At 40.2% G+C, this 26381-nt stretch overlaps 1 protein-coding gene across 1 annotated transcript in view; it reads right to left on the bottom strand.

The window, feature by feature from the left end:
• Positions 1 to 587: 587 nt before the first annotated feature.
• TPH2 (tryptophan hydroxylase 2) overlaps positions 588 to 26381 on the bottom strand; it is a 50416-nt gene continuing 24622 nt past the window's right edge. Inside the window, exons 9-11 of the mRNA XM_075428450.1 lie at positions 8581 to 8676; positions 1066 to 1199; positions 588 to 983 (exon numbers count right to left, since the gene is read on the bottom strand). Of these exons, the coding sequence (XP_075284565.1) occupies positions 809 to 983; positions 1066 to 1199; positions 8581 to 8676 (405 nt within the window). The 3' untranslated portion in view covers positions 588 to 808. The remainder of the gene's footprint in view (positions 984 to 1065; positions 1200 to 8580; positions 8677 to 26381) is intronic.

Below are 26381 nucleotides of genomic sequence, written 5' to 3' on the forward strand. Positions count from 1 at the left end.
TGTGGAAGGGCTTTATATTCACATGTAACAAACCAGAATTAACACAAGCACTTCCTCTCTTGTTCCCAGATAGCCCTCGCAGTGGAAGCATGCTCAGGACTGTCACAGGTAACACATGTGTGAACCAGAACTACCATTCTACATTAATTGTCAGAGGTGTTTGGGTTTTTTTATTGTGTTGCAGTTAGCCAGCCAGGTTGAACATTTGTCAGTTTTGAGTTCTTAGAAGCTATCATCCCCACAGACCTTTTAGTACTGATACACAGCCTTCCTGATCTCAGCACTGGTATATAAATTGTATTGTTCAGTCACAAGAGACACTCAGTTCTGTTACAGATATATGGGCAAAACATTGTCTTCACCACTATAGAAAGAAATACAGATTCTCTTACAAAGAAAATGAAAATGTTGCACATAATTTTTTTTCTGGATTCTTATGGGAGTAAAGGGATAATAAAGAAATAAACTCAGACTAGATGAAATCAGCAACACCATTTCTTATACATTGCAGTGAATCATCTTATGGAAACAAAATCATTGCCAGGCAAGTTTTTAATGGGGTACTTGTACATGACATCGTGTTGAGGAATTGATAATTATATTCTGCCACATTCCATGCCGCATTTACGAATTAGCATTGCCTTGGTTTGTCTGCACATTACAATTAGACAGAGCTACACAATGATGCAAGCCACAGGCCAAGCTGTAAAGGGAAAAATGATGGGTTTGAGAAGTTAGCCATATTGTGTGATGTTACTAGACTGGCTACAGAACAAGCAACTGACAGCAAATCACAGTGCCATACATATCAAATCCCTAAATATCTGTTCATTTTGCTTAAAGCATCACATACAGTGTTTAGATCGCTGCGGAGGTCCTGGACGACATTTTCTATACTCCTGGTATCCTTCAGAATCTCAATGCTTTGCGTATATGGATTGAAATACACAGAGAAGGGACGATTGATTGATTTGGCGAAGTCCCTGAAAGAAAAAAGAAAACCTCTCTTTTCTCACCTGCTCAAAAAGAGAAAATTAGATTTTTGAGTCAATGGAAATAATTTACCTCATCTTTTCTTTGGCTTCTTCAAAACTTTCTGAAACAAAGTAAGCTTCCTGGAAAGTCGTGATAAGGCATTCTTGCAAACAGGTTGTCTTTGGATCGAATGTTTTCACATTGGCCTTGTCAGAGAGAGCATGCTGGAAAATACACCACAGAAGCTGTTAAATCGTATTTTGATACTTCTGTGTATCTATACAACTGTTCATATATACAGCTTTTATATCGCCATGCTGTATGTTTCCCATCAGTTGACAGCCTCTCTTGTTTTACATACAGTTGTTTTTCAATTTGAACAGAATAAATCATTTGTTACTTTAAAAAGTTCTTTTATGATAGTAATTTTTTTCCCCCAAATAACTACTAAAATAATAAAGAGGAGATAAGAAATGCACCTGCCATGTAGGCATACAGACCTAAATCTTTAGCTGGAAACAGGAAAGTCATCAAATAACCATTCCTGAAAAATTATCTATACAACTACAAATATGTATGTCCCCAAAATGTCACTTAACTGGCACAATTGATCATCCTATTGGTGGGTGATTTGAGTTTGACCAAACCATTCATATAAGCTATGCTTTACATTTTCAGGCCAAACTCATATAGTATTTTCCTGACAGTGAGTTTAAGAGTGAAACTATGTATCTGAAAACCCATTAAATAATGCCCATTTATTGCGTGCTGATGAAATGCATTACCCTTCTGCCACGTACACCTGAGCAATAATACTCCATATAGTACTGCAAGGAAAAAATAATGAAATAAATGGGCATAGGTAAGTACAGAGAAGATACTGGGCAGACGAGGCATCAAATGCTGCTACCCCAAGAAGAGATTTCTATTAGCCTTTCTCTTTACATGACTGGCACAAGCCACTAGAAAGGACACGAAGGTTTCAAAACTGAAAATAGGGCGCTGTGACATTTTCCACTTGAATACTTGTGTTAGCTTTTGGATCTCCCTTAACTTTCAGAGCACATGTATTTTCATTCTTAGTGCTCTGTACAGAAGTACAAGGTAAGGAAGGAGAGCATATTTAGGTCAACTTTCAGCCTTCTTTAGTCCCCTAATATCTACCCATAGCAAAGATGTGCATGAAAAGCATAGAGAAATGACAGGGAGGGAGCAGATCCCTGAGGTCTGAAGGTGCCTCTTATTTCTTTACTTTCTTTCTGCATGGACATTCTTTATAGCAGAGTAAGGTATTAACCTTACAGTATTCACCACACCTTTTATCTGAGCTCTTGCTTATGCACATTCCTAAATCCCTGTGAAAGGCTCTGAAAATATCACACTAGCTCTCAACCTGCAGTCTCCAAATAACAGGACTGGAACAAGAAACACAAACTAGAACAAGAACCTCTTCCTCCCACCTCCTCTCCCTCCAAAAATAAATACATGAAAAATTAATGCACGGAATCTTAAAATGTCAGGGAATTAACTTTAGTGCATGTATCTTTTCCTTCTTACAAGGTTTGCTGTTTCTAGCCAGCCATCAGTTAAACAGGTTTGAAAACAAAAATCAAAAATGGTCCGATCTTCACCAGCATCCTCTTCTAAAAGGACTGTGGGAACAGGCTCACCTTATTTGGCCCCTGTCTATATCCTTGTTGTCACTGTCCCCTTGCAGAGCCATGATGTGGTTGAGTGCCTGTAAATTTAGGCATTTACCTCCCTCTATCGAAATGAATTTGTTTTTCTTGACTGGGAATTATAATAGGCTCCCCGAGAGGTTAACTATAGATATAAGCATCTCCTCTTAAGGTGCCTTTGTACTTCCAGGCGAGACTTGATGGCTCAAATGTCTAAAGCACAAAGTTTTAAAACCCCTGAGTGGACTGAGTGAAGCTCTGTGCAGGGAACCAAGACTGCGATACTGACCACATTTTCTTAGTAACTAAATCAGGAGGTGACCACTTCTGGCTTATGGATTCTTTCCTGCACTGTGGTGTTTTCAACAGAAAGGGTGACAGTGTTGTCCTCTCCTTGTCTCCTCCACTCACTAATGGCCTCTGCTGGGCCCACTCCTTGGGACTGAAGCCATCAAAGGCAAGAAGGGATTCAGCCTGTGGCTCCTACATCATGAACACCACTGAGCCCTAATTTTATAAAACGGGAGAGTTTAAAGAGAAGCAAAAGCTAATTCTTTATCACAGTGGATGTCCTCTGAGTAAGCCTTTCTGGTTATTCTCCTCAGATTATCTAAGTGAAATGACTCCTATTCTTTGGATCCCCATTTAGTTCATGCATGAGCAGAGTTGCTGCTTCACAAAGCAACTCAGAAGAGACCAGGATGCGCAGACATCAGGAAACACACAACCTGGAAGCAGAGGGTAAAGAATACAGACATGCCTTCAACGTTAGATGACAACTGATCCGTTATTCCTACGATTGCAGTTTGGGAATTAAGTGCCTAAATTCTGATGAACTCCCACCTAGGATACCTATCTCTCTTCTAGGACATAGTCTTTCAACTCTTGGATCAAGTAGGCATTGTCATGGCTACCAAAGCAATGGGAAACATCTTTGCAAATCTGAATGGTGTTTTCAAATTCTGCAGCCTAGCATCTGTAACGTCTACTATTGAGTTGATATGCTGACACCAGCAATGCCACGGTTCAGCAACTGAACTGAGCCTGCAGACAAACCTTCAGACAAACCATAAACTGTCTAGGGGGAACTAGCATGGTCAGGACACTGGCTCAGAGCTGAACCAGATTTTTTTTCAGAAACATCACACTCCTCTAAAATATTGGTCCTTGGCACTCTCAACATTTTGAAGCACAGAATCTCAACAAAAAACTTTGCCTTATCAGTCCAAAAGCTTTCAAGCTCAGGCCTCTATTTATTTTAATGAATGCTATTCACTTATGTTTTGGTTGGCCATTCAGTTCTTCGGTGAACTCAAATGAGTAACTAATCCAATACGGATTTCTCCATCAGAAACCTCTTCAGTTACCCACCTCCAATGAGATGTCAAGGATAACAATCATAGGGAAAACAGCTTTCAGTCAAATAGAGCATCCTACCATCTTGTGGATTTGTGAGCACTGTCTCTAATAGCCCATTCGTACAAATGGTACTGCTTATGCTAATATAGCTATTGGTGATTCTCCTTCAGCTCAAGTAACAAGCGTTTGGAGTGAAGTTTCCAAATGAATCATCACTGATTCCCAGGAAAAGCAGCAGTATCAGACAACTAGACAGCTTAAGATTTAGACAATTACCCATACTGGAAATAAGCATAATAAAAAAATGCCTCTACTCCCTAGATCTAAGATCTAGATCAAAGATTAAGCGAGTGATTGAGGCACCTAACCACAGGTCTCTAGGTACTAGGATGTCCAATGCATCCGTACACGGGTGGAAGATATAGCACAGAACCTAAAGAAGACTTACAAGTTTCTAGAGTGGCAGCTGAACAGCTGGTCAGATATACTGGGGCATCTCAGATGGCACCAGGCATTTACACTGAGCAACCGTGAATCATTTCCTAAGTGACCACTATCACCAACACATGAAAAAATAGTTTGGTCTTGTAATTTCTCCTTTGAGTATAAAAAATGCAGTGTAATAATACAACTTAGAGCTTTTCAGTTTCACAAAAAAACCCCACAATCCAAAAAGAAAAATGTTAAACTAGAAAGGGGGGAAACTTAAGATGAGTTATAAATACTGCACTGTCTGAGGAGTACAGGAGGGCAGAATAAGAACACACGTGAGAAGCTGTCTGTGTCCCAGTACTGATTTTATCACCTTGTTATTCCGGGGGAGAACACAGAGTCTTGGAAAACCAGCTATTAAATGTTTTTCTGCTTATCTACAGCATAGCTTGCAAATCTGACAGTGTCCTGATTTTACCAGAATTTTTTTATTTTATCAGTATAATTTTATATATTGTTGAGACAAATAAGGAAAATACTCTCTATTTAAAAAGAGCACTAAAATGAGCATCTGGGATCCAGGAGTTGCTTTCTCCATCTTCATCCCCTTCAGAAAACAGACCCAAAACTTGTACTTGTATCTTTTTGGTTATAAGGGCTAATGCTGCCTCTTCTTAACTTAAATTATCCTTAAAACAAAATATGGCTGGGTATTCTATTTGACTTTAAAAATCTATGCAGAAAGATTTGAAGTCTACCTCTCTGTTAAATATAGAAGCATATAACAGGGATATAAGACTTGACCTACAGCCAACTGCAGTTGACAGGAGACTGCTTTAATGAAAGAGTTCAAGAGAGCGTCATACAAAGTAAATGGATTAAAGCTTCGAAGACATTTGGACTGCCTTTTAGAAACAGTTTTAATAATTGAAATGCACATTATTTCTGCCTTATCTCTAAGCCCCAAATATATACTGTGTAATAGCGTTAGCTAGAGTTAACCTGACTATATTACACAGAACATTTTATAACTACTTACTGTATTACTCGTTGCCCCCAGGCTTCATTTTTAATCTTCTCTTTCTCCTTATTTTGTTGTGCTTTTAAAATTTTTTTGCTTGATGCTTCCATAGCATGCACATCGAGGGCTGCATTTTTCAGTATCCAAAATTTGAAGTCTAAATACTGAGTGGGGAAAAAAAACTTGAAGGGAATCTCATATTGATAGGCTGGTGCCCACATTTCTTTAGCTTTTATAGTTCTTTGTTGCTAAAGCTGTTGACCAGATTTGCAGAGTGGAGCAGTGTAATATGGAAACCGGGATGACTGAACAAGCCATTCACTCGTCCGAAAGGCCCAAATACTGCTGGCTACTTCCTTCCTGCAAATAGTGCGACTCATCTATTTCTAGAAATTATACATAAAATTGCCCACCATTTTGTTTCCTGTGAATACTTTTGCATTAAAAAGAGAGCTGATAAAGAGGGCAGCTGGAGAAAAGCTTTTCTTCTTGCCAACAAAAACATATTAATATCAAACGCCTGTAAAGTCAAGGTAGCAAAATTCACCACAGAAACAAAATCTACCTTCCAAGTGACAAGGATGAATAAGTAATTGAAGTTCTTCATAGAAGAGACAATGGGCCCACAATTGCTAAAGTCTTAAGCATGGCAGTAGTTATTTCTGAAAGGACTTCTTCACTCTGACTCCTATGAGAAGTACTGGGGTTGCACACATGAGGGCCAGACTTCATGGCCATGCAATCCAAGTCTCCTATTCATCCCCAGTCACCACAGAAAGAGCCGGTATTGTTCTCACCATTTTCAGAGCAACTGCTGTCATCCATTAGCATTTCAGTTACAATCAGGATATTGATATCATCAGGATCACAACTACAGTCTATTATATTAACATTATCTTTCACATACCTTCAGGTCAAGGAAGAAATTTTCCCTCCCAATGGGTGCTAGGAGATAAGGGCAGAGGGAGGGAAGGAGGGGAAGGGAGGTTTCATTCCCAGGAAACATCAGAGACTGGCAACGGCCTGATGCAAGGCTGTGCTGCAACATCACGGGTACCCAGACATTCTCTTCCCTAAGAACCTGCCTGATGTATCCTGTTGACAAGAAGCACACTCACTGCCAGGTTTCTGGTCTAGAAACAGCTTCTCCCATGGTCAGATTAGCAGAATGCTTCGTAGTTTTTTGCATTTTGTTCCTTACCTTTTACCTTCTTTTCTACCCTGAAGCACAGTCCCACAAAGACTTCCCAGACATTTTTCATTTTATTAGTTCCTTCACAGAGACTATAGCTGTTTGTGGTACGGTGCTGTTCCGTGCCTGTTGCACGCAAGTGCTTAGTCTCTCAATAACTGAGATGTCTAACTTAAGCCCCTATGCTTAGTATATGGAAGATCTGGTGAAATTTAATAGCTTATGATACACAAGAGGTCAAACCAGATGATATAATAGTCCCTTCTGGCTTCACATCTATGAAATATATATGTAGTGTAATAGAAAAGTGTATCATATTATTGACTTATGGCAAAATTATTATGATATACGGCTGTACCTTTAAAGCAGATCAATATAGTCCATTAATGTGTCCATTATTTAATTTTGACTGTTGCTTTTCAACAGGATTATTCTTTGCATTTATACTCTGAGATTATCGCTGAGTGAAGAACACAGATTTGGGATCACAAATGTGTGGTAACAAAATATGCACACTTGACAAGAATAATGTGTTTGTTTATGACACTGATGGTATAAGATTTATTATGTTCTTGACTACTCCTTTCCTCACTTTTATGCCCTTAGATTTTGTAAATGATGTGATGGGTATTTTCAGGGTTATCACCTAATGACCATAACTGTTAGTTTAAATAAAAGGCCTGATTCTCTGCAGAATTCAGCACAGAGTTTGGGGCTCAGCGCTGACTGTTGTTGGGCCAGAGGAAAACAAGTGGGACACGTTCATCTCTTTGCCTGTAACCACCTTTGCACTGTGGGTACAAAATATTGCCAGGCTGATACGGAATGCTTCTGTGGCTGAAGTATGCACTGAACTAGAGCAGCTGTAATGCAATCAAAGAAGAAATATTAGAGGAAGTAATTTTCCTTGACCTGTTTTCCACTGATGAAAGAATAGCAATTTGACTAATGAGCTTCACCATGAACACTCTCAGTTACAGGTGAAACAAACACTAAAAAGAGACTGAGACACTTCTATTAAATTGCCAGGTAGTTCACTGAAAGTCATCCCAGGAGGGTGGGAAGATGTTTAAACACAAATAAACAGCAGATATATTGCAAACAGCTTGTAAACCCTGTTCTGTATATGCTTTCTAAAACCAAATGTTTACCTTAAAAGCCACTAAGAGTTCGTTCGGGTCCCAGAACATAGTACTCCTCCCTCTCCTTTCCCTTCCCTCCCATCCTGCCAACAGAGATGTATTATACGTCCCAAAATACTACACTTGTGAAAAAATACCTTTTCTTTGTTCCTTGTGTTTTCTAGGCTTAAAAAGAGGCAACAAATGATCCACTACAGCTACTCACACCGTGCAAGGTTAAACACTTTCACCTTTATAAGAATAGGGCTCTATGTACTGTCACGTAGGCATGTACTCCAAGTCTAGCATGAGTTTATATTCATTTATTAATTTTAAATATGATTAATCTACTGAATCAGGACCTTAGTAAACATTGTTCTTTTAATACCAATCACGAATCCATTGAAATGCATTGGATTACTTGTAACAGAATCACGTCTGATTTCAAAACACTTTTTTCTGTGTATTAAAAATATACACTTTTTTCCTAAACAAAGCTTGCGGACCCCAAGGCAGCCTTACCTGTGCAACCTATGAACCTCCTTTCACAAGAAATGCCAGTTCAAACAGAAATAAGTTTTGTAGTTTACAGTTGCTTTGGCACTTCAGTCTTTACAAATCTATTTCGTGCTTCAAGTGCCAGCTGATATTTCAAACAAAGCTTTTAGGTCAATATCACATTTTTAAAATAAGCTTTTTGTCTTGAGAACTTTAACTGTTATTTGAAAGTGAAAATATTTACATCCAACTATGATTTTGTTAAGATTAAAAGAAAGTTGATTTTGCTTCAAGGGCACATACCTTTAATTCACCAATAGAAGACAGAAGTCCTGCCCCGTAAGCACGTAGTTGTCCTTCTTGCTTGCAAAGGCCAAATTCAATTGTAAAAAAATAGCACTGTAAAATATACAAATATAGAGATACATATCATGATAGAGATATCATGTAGTTGCAAACAGGCACTTCAGCAATGACAATCAGTACCATATTCACTTGATTGCCCCACTTCTTCAAAATTTCATGTCTTTAATATAAATTCAGATAAAGTATGTTATTACTGCTAAGTACTTTAAATGTCACGTTCTGTAGTAAGGGAGCTTCGCACAAAAATGTGATATTCTGCCTTTTTTCTGGGCACCGAAGTAGTTCACAGGAATGGCCAGTTAGGAACAGACAACTGACATGATTTAGGTGTCAAAGGCACTGATAGTAACCTGCAGAGATTTCTGAAACTCTCTGAAAGAAATGAGGTGCCTTAAAATAAAGTCCTACAAGATAGTTGTTCTGCCTGTCTAGGAACTTCTGATGATCTCTGAAGATTTAGTTCAGAGCACTCAGCTGTAAACTCAAGCTGATACCACTTTAAAGTCTGGCACGTATTTAAGTGCTGTCTTGAGTTAGAACGAACTTACTTACATGTATGTGCTTAAGAGCCTTCCTGATTCATGGCCGTAGTCTTCACTAGATTTTACTCTGTCATGAATGAACAACCAATATGCCACTTGGCTACTTAAATTACAGAAAGAAAATTAGTCAGTCAAATGAGTTCACTTGACCAATCCACTACAACTGTTCTTTAGGTCTACATTCAAACAGGTAACATATCTGAGCTGTAGAACTGACGAGAAGCTGTGAAAGATGTGCTAAATCAGCATAACAGTACTGTATCTAACGTCACTGTAGGAAGACTGTGAGAAGCAAGGATAGCCAGCCCACCGTCCACTAAATGCAAAAGATGACAGTCGCTTCTGCTCCTGTGGTACTGCATTTTAGTTTGGATTTATTGCAACATCTCAAGATTGCTTTTTTATGTTAGATCAAACAGATCAGATTAAGCTAGTAACTATTTCTACATATGAAGGTTTTAAGAAGCTGATTTCTAACTTATACAAAAACATTGCATGCATATATACACACACCCTTACATATGTGTATGTGTTTATTACATTATCTGCCAATTTCAGTTTCTGTGCAAAGGGACATAACTCCACTGAACCTAACAGATTTAAATGCCTTTGCAGGAAATGAGACTTTATGGTAAGAAACAACACAGTACTTGGTACTAAATCTAGAGTTTTTCCGTGGATCCTAACACAATTTTTTTTCATCCATTTCCTCCTTAAACCCCTGCTCTTCCAGGCTGAGTATCATACTAAATGCAAAAGAGCAGAAATTAACAGCTCTTTTAAGTTCAACAAATGTTTAGAAATTGAGATATGATTCATTACTCTGCCTCTCATAAAAGTTCCTGTAGAGGTAGTGATTCATGCAGCATGGCACTATGTAGAAGGGTGTAATAAAAAAGAATAAAAACATGAGCCCTGTGTGTGATCTAAACCTGCTAAGTCAGCTGGGAAGAAGGAAAGGTTGCAGTGACTTCAAATGTCTTGAGCCTAATTCCATCACAGCAGTCAAAGGCACAGATATGCACAAGAGGAGGTGGAAGCATAACGCTGTCAAACAAAAAAAATCAAAGTTCCACCTCTGACTTTGCTATTGACTCGGACAAACCCAGCTGGCATAAAATTTTTCATTAGATGCAATGAACTGATGTCACCACTTAGGGGAAGGCCAAGACAACTGGTTTCCAAAACAGACAACTCAGGAACAAGCAGTCAGATACACCAAATAACAAAGGCATCACTGCAGGAGTTGAGTGAAGCTGAGACACCTACCGTCAAGGAAAGTACAAACTTAGCTTCCCTGCCTAAATATTTTGCCAGAAAATCCTTCAGGGGGCTACATTCCTGGTTCTGTCCCTGCTGCCGCGGTCAGCAACGAACCACTCAGCTTCACACTTAAATCCCATTAACATCTTTGAATTTGCCCCCTTCCCTCAGCTCTTCTAAAAGAATCCATCTGGTAGCAGTTCTTCTGCTCTGAACACAAACATCCTGACAGATACATAGCAGGACTGGGCTCCTGAAAAAACATGGTGATCACGGTAATCTTCATCCTTAAAACCAACAACAGCTAAATAGGGTGGTGGTCTGGTGTTTGTCTGTTACAGATCTGTAAGAGCAGCCACGATTGCGTCCCTGTACGTGGGACACTTTTACTGTAAACCTTCCCCATGCTGAGGGGGACCAAACCGATGTCATGCTGCTGCCAGGAGAATGCCCACTCAACAATCTACAAGGCCAGTGGAGGGAAGGAAGAGAAAGGCTCTCTGGTTCCTTGAGGATGTGCACTCACGGGGAAGGAAGGGGCAGAAGGCAGAGAGCTAACACCAGCACAGGACACAGCAATCTCTGCTGCGCAGAGGTAGGGTGTTCACAAGGCAGAGGGAGACCTTGACTTCACTTCCTCCTTGATGGATAGACAGCACACAAAGAGGGATCTTCTTTACTTAATTTGAAAAATTATTACTATAAAAAGGAGCCATATTTATGAACCAATGCTTGCTGATGAGAGCCTATCTTCAGTATTGATAAGATGTGCACTCTCAGTATAACTAACTCAAATCAAATACATACAAAATGACCAGATGATAAAACATGTCTGCCTACTACTAACTTGTGGTATTAAGCTACAGCATTAAGAAAAGCCCTTCAAATGAAAAGCTGATTTTTTGATAAATTTACCATATTCAAGAGTTTCTATATTTAAGAAAGCTTTGCTCAGCTAAGAAAATGAGATAGCTCACCCAATGCTGCCATCTTCAGATCATCAGTCAGCAACACACGACTCCCCCACCCTCCCACGCACAGACAGGCAGGGGCGGCTCGGTGCACTGCGAGACTCCACAGGCTTTGGTAAGCTGTGCTCTCAAGTCTTACAAACATCGAGCCACGCTGATAAGGAGGCTAAATATTAACTATCTAGAGACACTTTTTATACACCAGATGCATAAATACCTGCTGTATGCCTCTCTTTGTATGGTAAACTATACTAACTGTGGTACTCTGTATTATGTACATTATAACTGCACTGGAGTGGGAACGACTGAATGAAGAAATGGCTGTCAAGACAAATAAATTTTTTAAAGCCTCACCTGAAGGTAAATAACTGATTATTACCGTATGTGTAGGCTGGTGAACGCAAGCACAAATAGGGGCATGCAGGCTCCCATGCTGATTTGAGATCTTGGGCCCATCTTCAGATTATTCCCCAGCCCAGCCATGTGGCTCCTCTACAGGCTACAGCAATGTCCTGTCGTCTCCCTTGACCTCCAATTCCACCTCAACCTTGGGGTGAAGTGTGGCTTTGCTACAACCTATAGGTAGGCTTCTGAAGCAGCAAAGGTGTCTTTCCACGTTGTATAAATTCTGTAGTTCTTGAACAGCTTTCCACTAAAATGCCACTCCATTACCCAAATCAGACAAGTAAGATGAAGAATCAAAGTGCCAAATGAAGGATTAAAAATAATTTTTAAGCCAAGAGACATCAGTGTAATGATCAAGATTAGGATAATAGGATATGATTTTAATTATTTTATTTAACTGAAGTATATGAAAGACAATTGACAGCCATGCTCATGAAACATTGCCTACAGAGGTTCAAAAACAATTAAACAGATCCATGCAGAAAAATCCTACCAAGGGCTATTAATTACTGACATAGCAGATCTCTTCCTTCAGAGTCCCTGAATCAAAAGTCATTGGCAACCAAAGCAGAATACTAGGAAAACACCACTACCATACGGCTTTAGACCTAACTGTCCTCCAGATGTCTGCAATTTGCTGGTGTCAGAGACAAGATAGCTGGTGTGGCCCAATATACGTGCAATTGTAAGAGTCAGGTCAGCTGTCCTACTACTGACAGGAAAGATACAGAACAGATCAAGCCCTGGAAAACTCCAAGCCTGTTCTCCAGGGTAAACACAACATCTGTTCTTCATGTTCAGGCACTGTCCTGCATTACAAACTGGACTACCAAAAGAAAAAGAAAAAGAAAGAAAAAAAAAAAAAAAAGAAAAAAAAAAATCAGTGACAGCTACAGCAGCTAGTAAAAAAAAAAAAAGTTATTCAAGGGTGTTTAAAAATTTTCAAAGGCAGGAAAATGCTCTGATAACCTCAACTCTCCTCATCTGACTGATTTCTAAGGCTTTGAAAAATCACTCCTTACCTCACATCATTTTGTGTTTGGGAATTACCCTCCTGGGACCCATGCAAACAGTTTGTGCAGGGTGTTGGGTGCTAATATCATGGAGTCAGTACTTCAAAATCTGACTTGTCCATAAAAAAGGCCTTTCAAGCCATTTCACTTCACTTAGTTTTCTTCTGGTATAGCTTAGAGACCGATATTTGTGTTCACTTGGCAATTTTCAGCATGATGTATAACATGAGATTTTATCTGTTCTCTGAAGTACCCTGTAAAGACGTTGTCAGGATGAGTCCTGAGAACACCAACCATGTTAAGAGCTGACCCACTTGCACTCCCTTGCAAGGGGGAAGAAGAAGAGTCTGAGTAACTGCACGAGTGCAATCCTAGCACACGGACAGGAATATTCACCACTACAGGAACTGCTAACGGGATGGGGCTACAGCCCCAAGCTGACGCATAGTAGCACACTCACTTCATATATAGATATAAAACTAGTTGCAATGAAAACAATACAACTATTATGTGTAAACACTTGCAAGACCAGTGCCAAATAAATATCGGTAGGAAAACATCTTTTCATGCTTTCTACTGGATTTATTATTTCAAAGGATATTTGAATGGACCATTCTTAATTCAGATTGGTGCGATATGTTCACAATATGCAAAGATTAATTTCTTTTTCTTTAGAAGAGAAGGAGACGTTTGATATTTTAGTTCTAAAATTCTTCACCTAGAGATTAAATCTCTGATATAGTTGTAATTATCTCGTAAGGAGACAGTTACATACAACTGAAAGACTTTAAAAAACCTACTGTTAGAAATTAATCCTAAGCATTAATGAAGTAAAGTTGTTTTCTTTCCCCCTGTAAAAGCTGCTCAAATTGCAAGCAAATGTTGATTCAGAGATCTCGGTAACTCTGTTAGGGCTTTCTTTCTTCATTCAAATAAATTTGTGAATAGTTGTTTATTTCTCAGTCTCGGAGATATCAATAGTCACCAAAAAAACAGCCAGCGTTTCACATTTGACTGAATTATTCAAAATCCACAGTCTGTTGAGTAGTATCAGGAATGCTCCAGTACAAGAAACAGATAGCTATAACACAGGTAACCCAGGCAACTAGCCAGTACGGCCCAAAGCTGGAGTCCAGACATCAAGCAGTACCGGCTATTTGACAGCTATTCATGCGGGAACATTATTGAGTAGAAATGCGGGGAGATTTTTGAACAACAAATAAATCTCATGATGAGCTTGTGAATAGATCAAAAGCAGAAAAGAAGTAAAATTCAATGACTATGTCTTTCATTATAGATGATTCGCCTACCTCCAACAAAGGCAGTGACCCTATTCACAGCCAACAGCATTTCTAAAGAAGAAAATAAAGTTTAATTTTTCAGAGTTACCTTCTTCAAGCATTTTGTTTAGTCTGCCACTTTGAAATGTATTTAAGCTCACTGAAATGAGGTTTCCTTTGGGGATTTCAAAGCGTATATATTTACCAATATTCTCCTTTTTCGCCTCATCTGTCTGCTTTGTATTCAGACCTTTCATTAAGGGTGAGTGCTTGGAACAATCTCTTTATAAACAGAAGTTTGAGTAGATGTGGTGCTGCTCATTAGAGCACTGGGGGATAGATGCACACCAGCCTTCGCATTTCTGTTGACAGCCATAGCACATAGTATCACTACATGCAAATTCTTCTAATGCAGAGGCTCTGCATGTTCAGAGAAAGCACACACTATAGGGAGCACAGAGGGGCTTAACCCCTTGTGAATACTTTGAAACAATGCACTACTTTTTTCAGGAGTTTCTGGAGAAAAACTCATGATGGTAACCATAATAAAATTATCATCATGAGTTTGTAAGGAAGCAGAAAATGTACCTCAAGCAACACAATGCTACAGTGGTATCAGTAAGGAGGTGACTCTGTACCTCCATCACTGAGGAGCGCAGCCAAGACAAGACAAGGTGCATAGCAGTTGCCTACCTTGCAGGTGTAATCCATCTTCTGGAATAAGATCTGGAAGACACTCCTACTAACACCTTTGTGTCTCTTGAGAGAATGTGTCTTTCTGTTGTTCATTCTCAAATGAAGCAGACCCTCTTGCTACTCTAAAGAGAGGGCAGAGAGAATGGAGGACAAAGCACTTCTGGGATCTTGCTGCTCCTGCTCCACAAGAAGTTAGTTCCTACAGAGCTGCAGCCACTGGATATCCCACTCCATGTCTGAATTACTCCTAAATAATCTGAATTTAAGCTTGCTCCGCACAAAGATCATGTCTGTCCCCCCCTCTCATTTTATCTCAGTTGAAAACCTTGGAGACCCTTGGAGCTGCACAACCGGCAACCTCAACTTTTAAGCAGAAATTGTTTCTGTGAAAAAGGCTGGTGTTTCCTGGCAAGGAAGCAATTCCCCTCCACCAATGCTAGTAGTCACAGAGATGACGGGAAAAATCAATCCCATAAAAGCACACTTGCCTCAACATGCTCAACGCTGTCAGAGAAAGAACTCCTATGTGTTCAACATAATTAACCAATAGTGCTGAAGCTTAATGTGCAGCTAAGGACACGAGACCATCGAAACTATGAAGATGCTGCTTAGATCATTCGTTAAACAAAAGGCATTGAAGCCTTAATGCTTTACCCTTCCTATTTCCCCTTCCCTATTATTTGACTCTTATCTTGAACAACTTCTAAAACCTGGGGTTTTAAGGTTTATTAATTTCGTATGGAGTTATTAAGAACAAATGATGTGCAATAATGAGCCATTCCCTTTCCACTTTATTTTACAACATGTGACGTGAATTCATGTTCAGCGCTCCCCATGGTAGCTGAAGTGAATATTTGCTCATTTCTTTTTCAAGCTGTTGCTTCAATTTTCAGCCATCTAGAGATTTACAGTTAACATAAGAGGCAGACAGGTCTTATGCCATCTCAGGTGGGACTCCAAGACATGGGGTCCTCTGAAAGTCAAACTGAAAAGAAAGAAAAAAAAAAAAGAAAAAAAGCAAAAGCTGAGTGAACATATGTCACTGCTGTCCAACCACACTCTTCAGTTTATGCTACGCTTGATCCACCATGATCCTTCACAATTCACAGGCTGAAAACAGGCGCTGTCTTTGGGGCTCTGCCATTCCTGTTTTTTAGATCTTTACCCCTCTGCTCTTTCAAATGAGGACTTTTCATTAACAAAACCTATGAAAGCAAGATTCTGATTTTATACACTACGTGGTCAAGGGCTGGCACTCCAGAAGTGCTCCCTTAGCATTGTGGGTTGTGCTACAGCTTGGAGAGTACGACAACTCTAGCAAAGGGCCAGGGACTTGAATACTGACAGGCTGGCATGACCCAAGGGAGAGCAGAATTTGGACCAAACACATATACAAGAGATCATTTAGCTGTGCTTTGCTTGACAGCATTCCCATTTTATGGGGAATCATCAATCCTAGGCCTGTTGCCCCAATTGTGAACTGTATTGCTTAGAAGAATACCCAAAAAACAGAGAACCACCACCTCACATTTTTCCTCCTCCGGCATCGGGAGCCAGCATCTCTACAAAAGCCTAGCCCAGCCCTCAGGACCTGTTTCCCACAATTACCTGTAGACGTCAGCACTGCTCCAACATAGTTTCCCCTCCTCTAAAAAGGCCAACTTCCACTCCACAGCACGCACATTAGGGAGACTCAGAAGAGAGGGCATAAAGTTGCAACACTCCCTGAAATACCAAGAAAACCTCTTCAGACTGGGGAGCCAGTCTGTCCTTTTTAACATGCTGCAGTGCTCTAAGGAAACTGCGTAAGGGGAAAACTGGCACTGGAGCCTCTTCCACTAACCATGGGAGAAGCATTTGACTAGTAAGGTAAATCCACAGATCAACAAGAAGCAAAGGTGCAGCAACAAATCACAGTACAAGCAATATTCATTTTACCAGCAGAGAGTTTACTGAATCACTGCCCTATGCCAGCCTACTGTCAGAATTAATTAATGCAGGCTGCAAGGCCTCTTTAATAACTATCTTCAGCCAGCCCAGACAAAGACCCCAAACGTCCTCCTTGACAGGCACACGCGGTGCTTCTCATGATGCCATTCCCTGGAGCAGGCTGTGCCCACCTAATCACCAGGCCAATTGCTGCATATGGCAACCGTGCTGCAAAGAGTGACGCAGCAGAGTCGCTGAGCCTCCCATGACATTTTAGCCAAGAAAGGGCACGAGGTTCTTGTGTACATGATCAGCAGGAAAAGTCCTAATGTACCTGCTAATGAGGAGGAGTCACATCTTCAGAAAGGGGAACAGCCTCCCAGGGCTGGAAAGATCTCAAAACTTTCGCAAGCCCTGAAATTGTGGGGGCAGAAACACACTGAAGAGACAGGAACAACTGGTCAAAGAAGTTTTAAAATTCTTATTTCAAGGAAAAAACACGTTATTTCTTTGCAGTCATGCCCACTTCAAACTTATTTTTGAGGAGCAAAAAAGGCTAGGACTTCATTCCAACAATAACAGCATCCACACTAATTTTCTAAACATTTGAAAAAGAAAATTAACTTCTTGCATCTATTTTCTGAAAAGTGATTTAATAGCTAAGACTTGTTTTCAAACATCACAGTTTCCAACAGCAACACTGCATTTAAATTCAATGTTCTTTTAATCACATAAATGCAAAGGGACTCCCAAAAGCTTTTGTGGCTCTTAATGCATTTGCTAAACCTGCCTTGCAAAAAAAACCAAAAAAAGATAGTAGGCATCAGCACAAAAGTGTAAGTTCTATTCATGTCAAGCTGACAGACAGATCAAAGAAGAAAAGTAGCTCAGGGAATTTTAAATATCTATTAATTTTGCTACTAAAAATATATCCAAATTGAAGATCTTTTTCACAGCTCCAAACAAAATCTTTTTGAAGTATAGTTGAGCATCTCCTTGTAGCTCCCTGATTTTCAGCAGTGAGGGCATGTAAAATGAATCTATCCTAACCACAGAGTAGTCAACTGCGTCACCACTGAGTTACCTGCCAGGGGTCTGTACACAAAAGGAAGTCACATGAACGTGTATTCAGCATGGTGGAAAAAAAGCTATACTGCACAAATATTTGCGAGCAGAGAGATCACAGCTCTTCGCTGTACCAAGGTCCAATGAATTTACAGTGGCTGTGGTCTAGAGGTAACTTACCAAACATGAAGATCACTCTGAAATGGTCATTAGTGATCAGGCTCCCACTGACATGCAAGATTTCTGTGCTCGTATAGGTCCTAAAGTCATTGCAGATATATAATGTGGATCTATTCTTAAACTAGTATGTTTATTCGACGTTGAAAAATTAATCTCATAAAGGTGTTTACATTCTAGAAATGTAAAATGTCTTGTTAAACTGTAATTTTAGCCACTTTTATATAGTCAAAGTACATAATTGTAACAATTACAGCCTACTGATTCAAGGGAGGGAAGAAAAACCTTTAGAAAGAGTAGTATGTTTTATGGGGAAAAAAGGATAATCTGGGAGTACCCACTCTTTCCAGCACGTCTTGAAAAATCTCCGAGTCCAAACTGGTTTATCTAGCATTATTAGCAGACACTACCTTTATCAATGCCACAATCATGATCTATAGGCAGTTCTCTAAGGTATACAAAATATAAAGCTATATGAAACAAAGTTATTTTGTCAAAACTAATGCTTTGTCTGATGCAAAAGCCCAAACCGAGCTTGAACCTAACAGCGTGATGGTGTGGGGTGTTCAAACTATGCCTGAAACAATGCCATCATGTTGATGCTCTGTTGACCTTGCATTGAGACAACTTCAGCCACAGCTGTAATCAAACCAAAACAACCAAAATTAACAGACACAAGGCCCTTCTCCTCAAATTTTTCTTTGGCTTCAGCAATGCTCTCAGGTATACAATATTTGCTTTAACTTCCCAAAATGGCAAACAAATCAAAAAACCCTTTGCACAATAACATCAGAAGGCCTGCCAGTGCTAAGAAGTAACTAAGAGAATCTGTTGCATACTGTACCACATGAGCTTGGTCTGGACAGAGAAAGAGACACAACTGCAAAACCACGTGTCCTCCAGAGTTGATTCTTTCCCTGCAGAAACCCATATTCCTAAGTAACAGGTTTTGGCAAGTAAAGGATTAACATCAATTTTACAGCGACAAACCCTACCTTTATTTGCATGTGTACAACCACATTGGAGACTGTATACACACAAATAAAGGTAATATTTACTCCACAGAGCTGAACTTATTGAAAGCAATGGCAAACCTCCCCTTGGCCTTCTGTGATGTAGGAGTTGGACTTGTAAATATATAATTAAGCTACACCTACAAAATCATTCTGGTAGATCACGCAAAAATATCTCAAAAATTTATGGAACCATATTCCATCCAGCACTTTTGCCATTTGACAGAAAGATGACAACAGGCACAAGAACCACTTTCAAAGCTGCAGCATTAAGGAATTCAGCCCTAGGCATAGTTAGCTCTATATGGAGACCAGCCATATTTTTTCTTACTTCCATACTTTTATCTATGCATACAAAGAGAACACCCAGGAACATGCTGAGTGAATTAAACTGAACACATGCAATATGCTCATTCCTTGACCCAGTATTTAAAACAATTCAGATTAGTGCATAGTTGTGAATATTAAGTTAGGATCTTTTCAGCTCTGCACAGACATGAATTTTAAGACTCTCTGCATAAGAAGATGGTATTTGAGTTATGCATAGTAGCTACATGTATGAATGTCTCTTCTGGAAGAAAAATTATTTACTGAAATATTGCATACTGTAAAAGATAAGTGCATGGTTTGAGGACTTTTGTCATTATGCATAATTGGTTTAGTTTCTTCCTGGACACGGAATCTCCTGGCTTTCTTCTCCTGATGGGCCCACTGACCCCAGAACGAAGGGCAGGGTGTGCACGGTCGCAGCCATGGTCACGCTGCGCAGTGCAGCAGGCTGCACAGATCCCTGAGCGAGGGGAGCCGGGAGCCAGCCCACCCCAACAGGTCTGCAGGTCCCAGCCAGATAACCGGGCAGCTGCATTCAGAGGGCTGCTCCCAAGAGCACCCCACCTGCAGTCACCAAAACCATTTTTGTACAGCACTCCTCAGCTGCCCTGGCTCCATGGGAAGCATGGATAAAGGAGACTCCTGTGCACCCATGCCCAAGGACATTCCCTCGGTCCTAAGTGAGACCTAGACATGGTTGAAATGAGCTGCCACCAGCTGAACTCCTTCACTTCCCAATGTACCTGCGTGCTGCTGCCAGGGGATCTCCATGCCTTGCACAAATGTCTCAAGTACCACTCTATGTTACAGAATCTTACAGAGTAAAAATAAACTAACACAATAGGAAAAGCAAGGAGCATTATAAAATTTACTTTGTTAGTTTGCTCCAACACCTATATATTTCTCTAAGAATACTTAACATAGTACAGGATTTACTATGTACACAAATAAAGCTTCAGCAGCATGAGACCCCCGCAGTTCTGGACCGTACATGAATGCATTTTACAAGTTTCACATTGATGTGCTACGACCAAAGAAAAATAAGTGTAGCAATGTCAGTAGGAATGATATCTATGCTGAGCCTAGGGTTCTCTCTTTCCTTCAGCGTACTTGTGAAGGCATGGGGGCAGTCGGCAAGAACAATAGCAACAAATTCCAAACCTTTCTTCTACTGCTTTTTTCCCCCCCCATTTTCTTTATTTAAACCTGTATTCCTGTAACTTACATCCTTTGTTTGTAACTAGTACCCAAAGCACTTGTGCAATTGTTGCTTGCCAAAAGCAATTTTATCCCAGTTACATATGTTCTATAAAACACACTTTATGCCTTTTTGCTAATACATTTCCTACTCTAGGTCAAAAGAGAAAACAAATATGCAAAAAACTACCAAAATGCCTAGGCTCCTTCCACCTGTTCCTCACCCTATCTCAACTGGATCCAACACTGAAGTGGTAGATGCTTGTCACTTGCATGCACTCCTAAATTCCACAAATTCTTCCTGAGCTCATTTTTGAGGCTCACTTTCGTTACTGCTGTAGCAGAGCACACGTTCAGAGAGTGAGCTATTGAACTATCAGCAAAGATTACTACTGCAGAATCTGCAATTTCTTAATGAAAATGAAGTTGCTTCTGAAAATAAACAAACGTAATTAGCAAGCCAGTGCTCTGTGAAATTTGCACCATTCTCTTGTTAACCTATATGTCAAAACGTATTACTTGTGTGCATGTAAATTTGCATTTGCAGTTCAGTAACCTCACAGATTATGATCTAACCACTTTTGGAAACACAAGAAATAAAAACAAATCCAGTGTGTGGCTGTAATTTGTTATTTTATTAGAGCCTTGTTCTTTAGCGTTTCTAACTGCTTAGGGCTTGATCTTCATAAACTGCATCCTGTCTAAAAGGAGCTATATTATTTCTACAGTGAAATTTCTAATTCCTTCCCTGCTCCCAATTAAGTCAAATTAGTTCTCTCTTGCATCTAGCTTCCTTATTACAGGGTTGGGCCCAAGCATACAAACATACAAGCATGTTATAGAACAACGCCATTTCAAGTTACTTACAAGTGCAAAATTTTGTCTGTTAGGGCAACCTGAGATCCTCTCAAGAAGCAGGTCACTGACCTCACCAACTGGGCACCCTCATAGCACCAGGTGAACCCTTCTTCAAGTTCTTAACTTTGAGTGACACAGTACAAAGCATGAAATGTTTCATTTCCAGATGTAACACGACCTATGTCAACCTACTTAGCCCAGAAACTAGTTAATGCAGGAGGTTTATGTTTAAAGATGTTTTGCAAAACAGTGTTTTATACTACCCTCTACGTATTAAAAAAACCCACCACAATTCCAACATCAGTAGTACAGCTCCCCACCTTCACTGCAGTGGCTGACACGTGATTTCTTCACCATCTAAATTACTTCTCCCACCCCCTCACAGAATTTGCAGCACAGAATCACCCCTTTGTACCTTCTCCTGATCAGAAACTGCAGGGACTTGTATCCTTGAATAGCGATACTGGTTTATAAAGCTGGATCTACTGAACCCTAACTTCCCTCCTGCATGCAGCCCATTTCTCCCATTCCTAAGCAGCAAACCACGTCAGCTCTGCAACATTAGGACCACTCTTCCTGCCATACAAAAGGCTCCCACTTCCATAGCAAGCATATCCAAAACTGGCTTAACTCCACAGTACTACTCTTAACCAAAACTCAGATTAGGGTTTGAACTGCTCGTTTACCTCACCTCCCAGCCTGGTGACTGAGATATCCTCTCTCTTCTTTTTCTTTTCCAGTCCTACCTAGAAAGGTGGAAAGGGTTCAGGGAAGGAATAGCATGCTCAGAAGAGCATCTTCCACATGACAAATAACTAAACAAGCTATTGCTTTTCAATTCAGAAAGGGAGATAACTAAGGCAGAAAATTAAACAGTTCTGTAAAGTCATGATGGCATAGAGAGAGTGTACAGGGATGATTTGATCATTCCCTCTTCAAATACAAAAAGCTAGCAGGAATCAGGTTAAAAACAGACGGAGATAGTTCACCAGAGAGTGAATAGCTGAGCCATAGAGTTCTTTGTCAAAGTTACAGCAGGTACTAAAAATTCACATCTTCAAAGATAAAACAGCTGTCTCTGGACAGAAATCAATTCAGGGTAATTAGACCTATGGAAAACAGATTTGTCTCAAGAGTCCCCTGAATTTCTGAGTGGTCAGAAACTTGGAAAACATTTTAAAATAATCAGAGGTGGTCATCCTGTTCTTACATCCCTCCTATGCAGCTATTTATGACTGCACTTGGGCACAAGGCACCAGCCATGTGGCCTGACCAGCACGGCATTCTTACAGATCCAAACCTGGAAGCAGATTCTCTCCAAACCCAGAACAAAGGCCTCACCAAACTGTCACAATTCCTGCAGAAGACACTGAGCATTTGCTCCCGTTACAGCAACGGAACTCTTCAAATTCTCCCTGTAGTAACTTCTGTGGAGTGCTACCTTATTTTTATGTAGTACAGAGCCATTTGGTTTTGAGCTACAAAGCTAGTTAGGTATTGCTGCCGAGATTTTGTTCTTGTGCCATGAATCTCTGGCGTGATGACCATGTAAACACACTGCAGGGGAACACTGCGGTATTCTAAAATATTAAATATTGATCCCTGGAATCTTCAAGGTTTTTTCCCCTTTAGTCCTGTTCTGTGATATATGTACTATCTTTTCTGCTCACCTATTTGATTATGCAAACTGTAGGAAAGACCTGACATAAGTGCTTCCGCTACTTTATCAAAAAGTATTGCTGAAAGAAACCCTTAAAACAATGGAGGCCATTACCTGTTATTAATTCTTTTAGAACATTACACAGAGCAAACCCACAAATTAGGGCATGCTCTTAGAAGTCAGTGTGTCCAGCAACACCCCAACAATCAAAGGAAAGTAATCCATTGGCAAGTTATCCTTCTCTCCTTATTCAAACAGACCTCTATGACTTTGTAATGATTAAGAAAGCCACAAGGTTTCATCAGCTTTCTCTTCTGCTTCTTGAATCAGTTTCAAGTTTTGCACTTGGGCAATTTCCAACTAGATCAGCATATGGGTGGTTTTGCCTGATCAAAGTCAGGAACAGAAACATGGCCAGGCCATCTACTGATGAACGATATGGATATCAGTATTTTCAGTCTCACGCAGCACGGCAGGACAATGTCTGGCTATAGCGATCCATCATAACTGATTTCTTCATAGTTTTATAGTCCTAGCTTTTACCCTGTGAATTGGTTCATCTTCCCTAAGTGACACACAACCCAGATCACAGTCATTTCATACATCTCCCGTAAGTCCATCAAAATTTACTCAAGCAGTTTTTAAATCATATTCACTCCCAGCTCTTCATGCTGCAGCTTCTTTCCTCATTAACTACAGGTGTTTCTGGAAGTGACTCCTTTGCAAGAAACTCCATTATGTCACCACTGGACTTAGCGTACTCACCATACTCACCCCTGCCATTCACCACACAATCATGGCATGCGATCGGGATACAGGAAGAAGACCAAGCAGAGATGTGAATGTTAAACTTCAGTATGTTCAGTGAATGCCATAGCTCTTGGGCTATAACACCAGGTTTCATTTGGCCAATACATAATTATTTTTATATGGCAGAACACCTTCAGCAGGGGAGCTGATCACAGACTTACGGCGGTGGTTAGTTCACTGTCTATCATTTTGCAACTAAAATTTTGCAAAAGAAATGAGAAACATGCAAGAGTCTTGATTTTTCAGATGCACTGTGGGAATGTTCAAAATCTCAAGTATTTTCATAGTTATCTTCTTGGCTCCATTTGTTCATTCACGGAGGAAGATAGCAAACCAGTTCACAAGCTGTACTTATGGCCTAGCACTATCAAACAGCCCATCTGGGAAATCTCATCAGTTGTTTGTGAATATAAGACACTGCAAACAGTCTGCTCTGTCCAGTGAGACCATGAACACTGCACCTACTCTAAGTTACCAAATGCAACTCAGTCTTTATCTGCAATGCTCCTGTTTCTTACATTCTGGTTATCTCCTCAGCAAACATAATGTGTAATTATCCTGAATTATGTGCCAGTTGTTCAGCCCAGGAGAAGAACTACAATGAAGCCAGCAAGACCAGATAACATAGATCCCGAGGGAAGACAGGTAAGTCTCACAGGAATTACCACTGACTTCTCTCAGAGAGGCAGTTCTGAATGTTGTTTTTATCCCAGCATGGTGTCTTTAAAATATTTTGTTTGTTATATGTACACAGAGAAACTGAATTCAGCTCTAGAAGTGAACCATTGGCCTCAGTCATCATCCAGGCATGGTAAAACATCTAGATTCATAATAAGCCTGAAATGCATTTACAAGACCTCATCGCACATGATTCCTCCAAATTCAGAAGCAATTCACTATTGCAGTTTTCCGCACAAAGGACAGCAAAAACAAGAGAAATTTCTTGACTTCCGCTGTCCTATGCTATTAAAATACCAGAACAAACATTATCAAGAAGATGAAAAGGTGACAATTTTACAGTTCTAGAGAACTGAAGGTTTAAATGTAACTTCCAGTAAGAAACAACTGGGAAAAAAAAAAAACCCCAACAACTTTGTGCAACTAAGTAGCCCCTAATGAACAAATTCTTGGGTGGAAAGATTTGGTGATAAACTGCATACAAATCATAGACACTCTGCTAACCTCTTTTCTGAGCCACCACCAATTAATGTGCCCCACTGAATTATATATACACAAACACATCCTACACATACTGCCTCACGAAGGGGCAACCGGAGCCGTGCTGAAACAACTTGGCAGGAGCTGGGAGTCATTTCTGCCATTAGCAAGAGAGACGGGATCCTGCTTATCAGCTTGCAGCTTTGCAAAGACAGCTGCTCTCTGGCTCCCAAGTCCATAAATTACAAGGTAATACTGAAATGTAAACCGAGGTATACTTTTTTTACAATTTTCCTTACAAAACCTTACGCTATGTGCTGTTAAAGGTATTGTAAATGCTATATTATATAAATTAGTTGAAACACCTCCTGTCAAGTCCTCCCTATAGCTTATGGTTTGACAGGTAAGCAGAAAAGACAGTCTTTGTTTATTTTTGTACTATGTGAAAGTAGAAAAACCAGGCATGCTTGAAAAATCAACTCAAAAGCATTTTTAGAAAGTCACACAGAGTAGCAGAAGACACTAGTGATGATGATAATAATTAGCACCCAGACACACATGTCAAATATTGTATTTCTTCAACTAGTAACTGCATTATACCACACTACCAGCAAAAAAAAAAAAAAAAGTGGATTCTGCAAATGTTTTGTCTTCTTTTAGTAACCTCTGTCATTTGCCTTTTGTGTCTTCCCTCTTACTTACTCTCCTAAAACATTGTAAAGGAATCAGCATCTCTCAGAAAAACACTGCAAAGACAGTCTTTTGGCTCTTTCAACATTCAACTCTCATGGTAAAAACGATTAAGTTTAAAAAGGAGCAGAAGCCACTCCTTTCTCCTTGCCCTAATCTGACTACCAGACTCAAACAAGAGGATGAGGGGAGCTCACACCCTTCCTTTACAGCCCTCCTCACCTGCAGCCATCCTTCCGCCTCCAGCTGGCCAGCACCAGGGCCTCTGCAATGCTCTCCCATTTAATCCCTGCCCTCAGCGGGTCTCCACAGATGTGACTCTCTGACATTCAGCAAAATCTTGCAGTCTGCCCAGGGACCAGGCTCCAGCTTGCTCTACATCCACTGTGTCAGCTCTGCGGGGACGTTTCCTTTGCAACTCAGGACTGATGGGGCACAAAGAGTAGATCTATCAAGGCCGATACGTGGTGGCTTTTGAGAGCAGGATGGAACGAAAGATTACGAAATCACCTGTAATAATTCTTCCCTTTCTGGTTTGAATTCCTCAGAGGCATTATCCTCTCTGCCCAAAGCCATTGTCCTCCCTGTAATGGCTCAGCTGTTAATGTCACTATCTTTTGAAACAGGTCACGCTAATGGCAAGCTTGATTTGGGCATATTGCTTCAAGCTCATTAATATGC

This window comes from Opisthocomus hoazin, chromosome 8 (genome assembly GCF_030867145.1).
Source record: "Opisthocomus hoazin isolate bOpiHoa1 chromosome 8, bOpiHoa1.hap1, whole genome shotgun sequence".
NCBI classification, from domain to species: Eukaryota; Metazoa; Chordata; class Aves; order Opisthocomiformes; family Opisthocomidae; genus Opisthocomus; species Opisthocomus hoazin.